Consider the following 8,758-nt stretch of genomic DNA (forward strand, 5'->3'; position numbering starts at 1 on the left):
GCTATATTCTACACCTGAAACTAATATAACTCTGTATGCTAACTAACTGGAATTAAAATAAAAACTTAATTTAAAAAAAGAAGAAAAGAAAATACCAAAAAAAAAGGCAGGGACCTGCCTTCTGGCCTCCCCCCACGGCTCTACGGAGAAGCCCTGGCCGGCAGAGGCGGTGCCATTTTATTGGGGCATTGGCAGCACATGGGCCTGGGTCCCCACTCGCTGGCCAGGCTCCCCGGCCGGCCCCCGCAGCTCAGAACTCGCAGACCACCAGGAGCGGCTCCCCGCAGGCCTTGTCGTTCCACTTGCCGTTGGTAAAGATCTCCACACAGTTCTCTGAGCCGCCGCTGTTGTTGGGTTCCCCTGGGGCCCAGTTGGAATAGGCCAGGGGCTCCCCGGTGGGGTAGATGAACTGGCCCTCTGTCTTGATGTCAGTCATGCTCAGGAAAGCAGACTTGTTCTGAATGGCGGCCAGCTGCTGCAGGGCCTCGTTCTCAGCTGCAGAGCGTGGGGAGGCCATCTGTCCCCCTGCCTGCATACACACCTGCTGCGCATCCTCAAAACTCTTTTCAAAATCCCCTGTCTTGAAGATCTTCTCCCCAACAGCTCGGCCGTTGGGGAAGAGCTCCACTAAGAGAAGAGTTAGATGGGGGTTATGGCAGCATCTGGTCCCAGCTCAGGGGCTCTGAGACCTTTGTGCTCCAACTGGAGCCCCCCTCCCCCACCCAGGCCTCCCCGGTGGGGTATCAGGGCACCAGATAGACAAAAGTGAGGCACTTGGTTCCAGAGCAGCCCTGACTTCACAGTGCACACTGGGAGGAGGTCCTGTGGGCTGCAGTTACAGACGAGGACACTGGAGCTCAGGGAGGTTAAGTAAGAGGCCCAAAGTCACAGGCCCGCCAAATGTAGGGTTAGGATTAAATCTTGTTTGCTGGGACACTAGAGCTAGAACCTGCTCTTCCTACTTCACCCCACGTTGTGTGCTGGGGTCAGTGGGGATTGGAATGACTTTGGCCGGGGAGATGTCAGTGTGGCGGTTGGGGCAGTTTCTGAGAGTATGAAAATCGGACCCTGCATAAGAGCAGGTCTGTGGGGCTGCTGTGCGGTGGGTGGGGGCAAGGGGGGCATCCGAGAGCCTCGATGTGCTAATCCTGCCCTCACTGCAGACCCATGTTGGCCCCTTGGTACCCATGTGCGTGATGCCCCAGCAGTCAGCCTCCCCGGGGAGCTGGGGGGCGGGTACAGGCCCCGGAGCGGTGGCAGGGGGAGGGGACCGGTTCTGGGAGAGCCCTATTTGGGAATCAGCCAGGGGTTCCACCCCAACCTGGCAATGGCTGTCTAGGTGGGCAAAGGAAAGTCACTTCCCTTTTCAGGGCTTCTAATTCCTCATCTCTAAAGTGGGGGCACACTTCATAAAAGCATCACCCATGGGGCATATCAAGTATCTCTTTTTAGTCCATCCCATTCGCATTCCTTTGGCTTTTGGGCTCAGGCATGAAAATCCTCAGGGCTCCCGAGAGGGCTGTGCCCTGGCCTCCCTGGGCTGGTTAGGCTCAGGCTGCCCCAGCCCCACTGCCCTCCTCTGAGGAGCTTCAACACGGGCTCGGGGGACAGATGCTCCATAGGCTCAGGATGGCACTTGAAGCAGCCCTAGACGGGGCCTGTGCGGGGCTTCATGTTATGTCCCTGCATCTGGGTGCGTACACACGTGCATACACGAACATGTCCGTGTATTCGTGCGAAGGTACACGGCAGCACCCACCATCCAGATACGTGTGCGTACCTACGTGTGCGTACCTCTGGTTGTGCTCATGTACGTCATGGTGCGGGGTGAGTACACCCACGTGGCCGGGGCCTGTGGACACGTTCCACTTTGTGTGCAGCAGTGGACATAGGAGTGAGTGAATGCATGGGCAAATATGTTTGTGGAGGGAGGAAGACATACCCAATACCTGAAACTCTCCTCCTTGCTACTTAGGTACTTAGGGGACAACCCTGTGTCTTACCCAGTCAGGCCCCTTTATGCTCTACTCCTTCAGAAAACTCTTTTTTTTTTTTGGATCAGGGAGATTGGATGAGTGATGCAGACTCAGTGCTGAAGTCAGGGAGAGCAGATGAGGAGGAGGGGCGGTCAAGGACTGAGGTGGAGATTCCGAAGGGCACAGGGCACTCAGGCTTGCACTCCTAGGGGCCCTTGCCTCGGCAGCGTTCCAGGGTTAGGGAAGACTCTCTGCTTGAAACACCCGGGGAGGTGCAGGGAGAGTACTGGCTGGAGCCCAGAGGCAGCCAGCCGCCTGCCAGAACCATGAGCATGTCCAGGGTGAGGTACTTGATTGGCCACACGGCAAGGCCAGGCCCCCACAGCCTTGAACCCCAAGGGCAGCATCCGAGCCGCAGCTCTCAGGACAGTGTCTGGATTCTCTGCTGCCTTGGGCCGTGAAGCAACGTCTCTAGGCACTCACACACAGGGCCCTACAGATGTTAGGAACACATCCCGGGCTGCGTGTCTGCTGTCTATCACAGGGACCAACACGGGGTAGGCAGGGTTTAGGACACTGACTGGGTCACAGGTGGCTGTGATGTTGGGGGCATCCTAGAGCCTGAAAATGTCTACCATACTTCCGTCACCCCATTAAACCGGCGATAGGGCCCCATCCTCCTATTTGCCTCTTGTATCTACTTGCAGATCCTGAAGTATGCTCTGTCCCAGCCCTATTCTCAGCCCCAGACCTTGCCCCAGAGCCAGGTCCAGCCCTAAATATGGTCCCAACCCATTCTAATCCTAGACCCAAGCCCAGCCAATGCCAAACCAAGGCCCAGATCCAGTGGGGGGCCTAGCCTTGGTGCCTGGCTCCGTTCAGGCCCAGGAACTTACCTTTCCTATACTGAGAGAAGGCATTCTGGAGGTGTTGTACCTGTCCACGTAAGGCCTCCACCTGCCGCCTCAGAGCAGTGATGTCTGCAGAAGAGAGAGGCCGAGGGAAGGTAAGCCCAGCATAGCCTGGGATCAGCTCAGAGCCTAGGCCTCAAGGGAAGGGTGCCCAGCTGCAGGCACATACTTGGGGTGGGCTAAGATAACTGGCCCCTGTTGCTCCCAGATTTCCCGTGGTTCTGCTATGAACAAGTGTCCCACAAGCAGGTGCCTGCATCTCACGGACACTAACCACATGACATTTGAACTCCAAATTCTGGGGATCCCATAGCACCTCCTTTTGGGGGGATAGGAATACTTCCCATCCATTGGGTTATCTGATACTCAAACTATGTTTTGAATTGGGAAGAGGGCTATGATTTCCCCAGTGATCAGATGGAAAAGCCACCCAGGGTTGTCCTCCAGTGAGTAAGTCTAAAACCAGAGCCTAATTCTCCTGCCTTCCTGTCTGTTAGCTTTCCTGCTTCCCACCACTCCCCATGATTAATGGGGCCGAAGTCTGAGAGGATAGGCTGTCCTGATAGATAAGAGCACCACCTTCCTCCCCCTGTCCCCACCCTGTGGGGACTCCCAAGTCTGGCAGATGCCACCTTACCTGGAAGCCCACTCTCTCCCTTCGTTCCTTTTTCCCCAGGAGCACCTCTGTCCCCCTTCAGTCCCGGGGGCCCTTTGGCACCTGGAGGTCCCGGTGGACCCATGGCTCCAGCAGGTCCTGGGATCACAGAAGAAGAGCTGGGTGAGCTCTGTACACGTTTTCCAGCATTTTCAGCCTCCCAGTACATGGACCGTCCAACTGGCCTACGGTCCCCCTTCCCCTATACAGACTGTTCCCAGAACTCAGCCATGCACCCTCTCCGCACGCTGACTGTCCCATCACCCAAAGACCCACCTCTCCGGGACATCGACTAGCCCTGTTGCTCACGTGTCACTCTCCCTCCACGCAGACAGCTCCCAGAGCCCAGCAGTCACCGTCCTTGGACATAGACTCTCCCCCCACCGCCCTGTCACACCAGCTCTGACGTGACGAGTGGCAGTGGTGGAGAGATGGCCATTGGCAGCACCAGGGGGGCACAAGGGAACCGGAGCCCGGCCCTGGTTCCTCCCATCACTCACCTGCTGCCCCGGCATTCCCAGGGGCTCCACGCTCACCCGGGGCACCTCTCTCTCCTTTAACACCTGTGGGACCTTGTGTCCCCGCAGAGCCTGGCTTGCCGGCCACACCCGCTTCTCCTGAGGAAGGAACCAATTGGGACAAATGTTGCTGAAAGTGTGTTCAGTCCTGGAGTTTTCACCCACCGCTCCAGGGGGAGAGAGACAACTGGGGAGAAGGTGCCCCTTACGGGGCTTCCTCCGGGGAGGCGAACAGGAAAACGCCACCAGTGTGGGAATGGGGGAGAGGAAGGGGCCACGATGCAGCCTACCCAGCGCTGGCCGTCTGGGCTTTTCCTGGCCCTCCGAGCTTGCTGCCTGAGGTCCCATCCCGGACTGCCACCATACTCCTCCCCTCTCCCTCCCAGACCAGCCGCGTACCGACCACCTACCTTTGGGCCCGGCCTCTCCTTTAGGGCCAGGTGGGCCTTCAGGACCTATGTTCCCCTGCTTCCCTGATGGACCCTCTCTGCCAGCTGAACCAGGCATGCCTCGAGGTCCCGGAGGTCCTAGGGCAAAGGACCAGCCTGGTCAGGGGCGCTAAACCTTGTTGGCGGGGGGAGCACATGAAAAGGCGAGAGCAATGATAGAGGTGAGAGAGGCAGCAGTAGTATTTCCCAGGCGTCTCTGAGATAACCCAGTGCCGCCTTCACAACAACCTTCTTCCTTCTCCCCGGGATGGAATCTGTGCATGTCCACCGGTAAATCCCAGGGACGGCGGCAGCACCTGCAGACAGCCGAACTCCGTGCCCAGCTGCTCACCAGATGGTCCAGAGTCTCCCTTTGGTCCAGGCTCTCCCTCAGAGCCATTGTCCCCTTTGGGCCCAACGGGGCCAGCTGGTCCAGGCATCCCGGCTCTCCCTACGGCTCCTGGCAAACCTGTAGCGGCAGAAGAAATGGGTATAAACCTGGCCTTGGGCCCAGGAGGAGCCAGGTGCCTCTAATGTCAGGCCCCTTGCACACCTTCAAGGTTCTACTTGAAGAGACATTCCATCTCCACACTCCTTGGTCCAGTGGTGATCCAGGAAATGGGTGTCCCCATCCCCATTTTACAGGTGAGAAAACAGGCCAGCCAGAGTTGGCTATGGATTCAAGCCAAGACCCATCTGACTTGGCTTGTCCACGGTATTTACAGCCGGCAATCTGTCAGCATTTACCCTTGATCATGGACTCCTTGTTCTCCCCTTCCCAGAACCAAAGTTTCTATCAGAAATGACACCTGGCACTAATCATCAGGGAACTGCAAATCAAAACCACAATGAGATACCACCTCACTCCTGTTAGAATGGTTATGATCAAAAAAGACAAGCGATAACAAGCGTTGGCCAGGATGTGGAGAAAAGGAAACCCCTGTGCACTGTTGGTGGGAACGTAAATCGGTGCAGCCACTGTGGGAAACAGAATGAAGGTTCCTCAAAAAATTAAAGGTAGAATTACTATATGATCCAGCAATTCCCCTTCTGGGTATTTATCTAAAGGAAGCAAGAACACTAATTCAAAAAGATATCTGCACCCCCATGTTCATTGCGGCATTGTTTACAGTAGCCAAGACATGGAGACAGCTTAGAGCCTAGGCGTCCACTGATGAATGAATGGATGGAGAAAATGCAGGTGTATATATGATGGAATATTCCTCAGCCATAACAAAGAACAAAATCTTGCCATTTGCAACAACATGGATGGACTTTGGGGGCATTACGCTAGATGAAATTAAGTCAGAGAAAGACAAATCCCATATGATCTCATTTCTATGTGGCATCTAAACAGACAAGCTAACCAACAAACAAAAACAACAAACTCACAGATACAGAGAACAGATTGGTGACTGCCAGAGATGGGCTTGGGAAGTGGGCAGAATGGCTCATGGTGGTCAAAAGATACAAATGTCCAGTTGTAAAATAAGTTCTGGGGATGTCATGTACAGCATGGCAACTAGGGTTAATAACACTGTATTGTATATGTGAAAGTTGCTCAGAGAGTAGATCTTTTTTCTTTTTCTTTCTTTCTTTCTTTTTTTTTTTTTTGTGAGTAAAGCAATAGAAGTTTATTAAGCAAGGATACAGAAAAAAGCTCTCAGGAGTGAGACGGGTCCCGCCACTGAGGGCATTTAGGGTTGGTCTTTTATAGACAGATAACCAGGGACCTTAAATCCTTTTATCCTCTCTATATCAGCATTGAGCAAGGACTAGTGATAACACCTTCAATGTCTTATTTCCTTCTGGTTATTCTTTGTTGATCACAGGTGATTATCATAAAAAAGACACCCACCGCAGATGCTGCAGGGTCACAGGGCGGCTGTAGGAAAGGGGACCCGTGGGATTTAATTCAGGGCCCCTCTGAGAGTTGGAGAGATTGGGGATTCTCCAAGATGCTGACACCCTGAATACCACCCTTCTTCTAAGTTCCCTTCCAGGTGGCCTTCCCCAAGCCCCAGGCCATTCACGTTGGGAGCCACTTTCTGTCTGTAAAGGATGGACAGATAGATACTCGCTTGTCCCTTACCCTACAAAGCCTGGAGATGTTACCCATTCTTGCTAGCTTAAATGTTGTTAGTTTCCTTCCTCTCCAACCAAAATGCAAACTCCTGAACAATAAAGAGCACAGTAGATCCCACCATAGCCGTAGCCCAGTGCCTGTGGGTCCCTTGTCTTAGTTGTTGGTTCACTGAATGCTGACGCCTTGCCACTGAGACTCAGATAATTCCCTTAATAATCAGTACCTTTGGGAACCTCAGGAGAATTCACCTGATCGGGCCAGCAGGAACATGCACCTTGATCTTGACAACTTAACAAAAAAGTAAAACCTTGGCTCAGTTATTCAACACTGTGTGGTCGATACTATTCCCATTTATAGATGCGCACCCTGAGACTCGGGGACACTGGCTTGTCCCAAGGTGGGTCCCTGCTGTGGAGATGGAGCTAGCTGTCTGGCACAGATCTGTCTGATGCACAAGGCCGTGTCTTTTCCCCTCCACATTGGGTGTCATTTGGCCTTTCTGCGTCATCATGTTCTCACCCGCCAAATGTGAGTCATATGTTGTTCCTTGTGAAATATTTGGTAGGGTTAAATGAATTACTCAGTGATGCCCAAGCACAAGGCTGGAGAAAGAAATGTGAGCTCCCTTTCATTCTCTCTGTAAGGTATTAAGGTAAATCCTTTTGATCAGACCTAAGTCTGGGGCCACCGAGCCTCCTTCTTTCCCATTCTTCATGCAGTATTAAAAATATTTATCGGGCGCCTGGGTGGCTCAGTTGGTTAAGAGACTGCCTTCGGCTCAGGTCATGATCCTGGAGTCCCGGGATCGAGTCCCGCGTTGGGCTCCCTGCTCAGCGGGGAGTCTGCTTCTCCCTCTGACCCTCTTCCCTCTCGTGCTCTCTATCTCTCATTCTCTCTCTCTCAAATAAATAAATAAAATCTTTAAAATAAATAAATAAATAGATAGATAGATAAATAGATAAATAAATAAAAATATTTATCTCCCTGCACAGACACCATTTAATCTGGAGGATCAACTGTTAAGTCCCTGGAGCCGGGTTCTGGAGAACCACAAATTCCATGTCCCCACTATTTCCTCATTCTTGGGGTAGGAGGAATCAGAAGAACCCAGGGGAGGAATCAGGGCAACTGGTAATGGAGGGAGGCGCCTCGGGGCTCAGAACAGCCGGTCATTTTTCAACTGGTAAAGCAGCATTTCAGAAGGACCGAATGTCTCAGGGAAACCCACCCCCTGAGGAGGAAGAAGTCCACCTCTGAGCCTTCCACAGCAGAACATCCAGCGTTTCTGGGTTGGTTACAATTCCAACGCCCACCCCATTCCACCAGGACGAGCCCATGGTCCCAGCTCTACCTGGATCCCCCTTCTCGCCTCGGGGGCCATCTCTTCCATCCCGTCCATCACGACCGGGCAGGCCATTCTCCACAGGGCTACACATGACCAGGGCGCAAGTGCTGGCCACTGTTCTCTGGGAATAGGTCTTCATTTCTGCTCCCAGTGACCTCAGGGGCTGTGTGAGCAGGATCAGCATGGAGAAAGGAAGGAGAAGCATGGCCTAGGCAGATGAACAGAAAGAGAAAGGACATGCTCTTGGTCCTAGGACATGGGTTAGGGCTTGGCCTGGCTCCTGAAGGTCAGGAGAAGCACCTCTCCACAACCCCCCTCCCTCCTGTGGGACTGAGAGCAGCAGAGCTCTCAAAGCAGTGGAGGGACCCGGTGGGCATATGGTCTGGCCTGGGAGAGCACGAGTTGGAACTCCTGACATGAGTTGACAGCATTATCCACCTACTCTCAGATGCCCCTTATTGTCCTTTCTTGTGCCTTCCCTGGGCACTGCCTTCGGCACCGGGGCTAGGATGTAGAACTCCTCTCTGAAGCCCTGAAGTCATGATTCCTCACTGAAGTCATGATTCATGAAACCATGAATCAGGAAGGATTCATTGGGTAGTTCTGGAAAGGAACTTTACCCTCACCGGGCCTCCTTCTCCCTGCCTGTATTATTAAGGTGGGTGGCTTAGCTCCAACAAGGCAAACCCGTTCCCTCTCACTTGCTGCCTTGGATGGACTAGCACTTGTGTTGTCTGCAGCACTATTCTGAAAAAGAGTCAGAGTCTTGGATGCTTAGTGATGTCTGTCCTGAGCACAGGATGGGTATGTGGTTGCATGTTTTCCAGCTGATTAGCCGT

The 8,758-nt window shown here is 53.5% G+C and overlaps 1 protein-coding gene across 3 annotated transcripts; it reads right to left on the bottom strand.

Moving 5' to 3' along the window:
- Positions 1-250: 250 nt before the first annotated feature.
- Positions 251-8,124, bottom strand: SFTPD (surfactant protein D). 3 transcript variants are annotated; one of them, XM_088019930.1, is made up of 7 exons: positions 7,926-8,124; positions 4,841-4,957; positions 4,471-4,587; positions 4,043-4,153; positions 3,525-3,641; positions 2,873-2,956; positions 251-627 (listed from the first exon to the last, which is right to left on the bottom strand). In XM_088019930.1, exons 1-7 carry the CDS (start codon positions 8,122-8,124, stop codon positions 251-253), a joined length of 1,122 nt encoding a protein of 373 aa, XP_087876056.1. The 3 variants fall into 3 exon arrangements, with proteins under 3 accessions (XP_087876056.1, XP_027965300.1, XP_087876057.1); XM_028109499.1 differs by having other exon boundaries at positions 4,043-4,159; XM_088019931.1 differs by lacking the exon at positions 4,841-4,957 and having other exon boundaries at positions 4,079-4,153.
- Between the last annotated feature and the right edge of the window lie 634 nt (positions 8,125-8,758).

Source organism: Eumetopias jubatus, unplaced genomic scaffold (assembly GCF_037043125.1).
Source record: "Eumetopias jubatus isolate StellerSeaLion01/CBP00866 unplaced genomic scaffold, mEumJub1_p1.0 scaffold_17, whole genome shotgun sequence".
Lineage (NCBI taxonomy): Eukaryota > Metazoa > Chordata > Mammalia > Carnivora > Otariidae > Eumetopias > Eumetopias jubatus.

What these genes read in the sequence shown, in the direction of transcription:
- SFTPD (XM_028109499.1), bottom strand. Translation starts at nt 8,124, where the DNA reads ATGCTTCTCCTTCCTTTCTCCATGCTGATCCTGCTCACACAGCCCCTG. An exon ending in AGGCGAGAAGGGGGATCCAG is followed by an intron (nt 4,958 to 7,925) that starts GTAGAGCTGGGA and finishes CTGCCGCTACAG; the next exon opens with GTTTGCCAGGAGCCGTAGGG. An exon ending in TGGGAATGCCGGGGCAGCAG is followed by an intron (nt 3,642 to 4,042) that starts GTGAGTGATGGG and finishes CTGTGATCCCAG; the next exon opens with GACCTGCTGGAGCCATGGGT.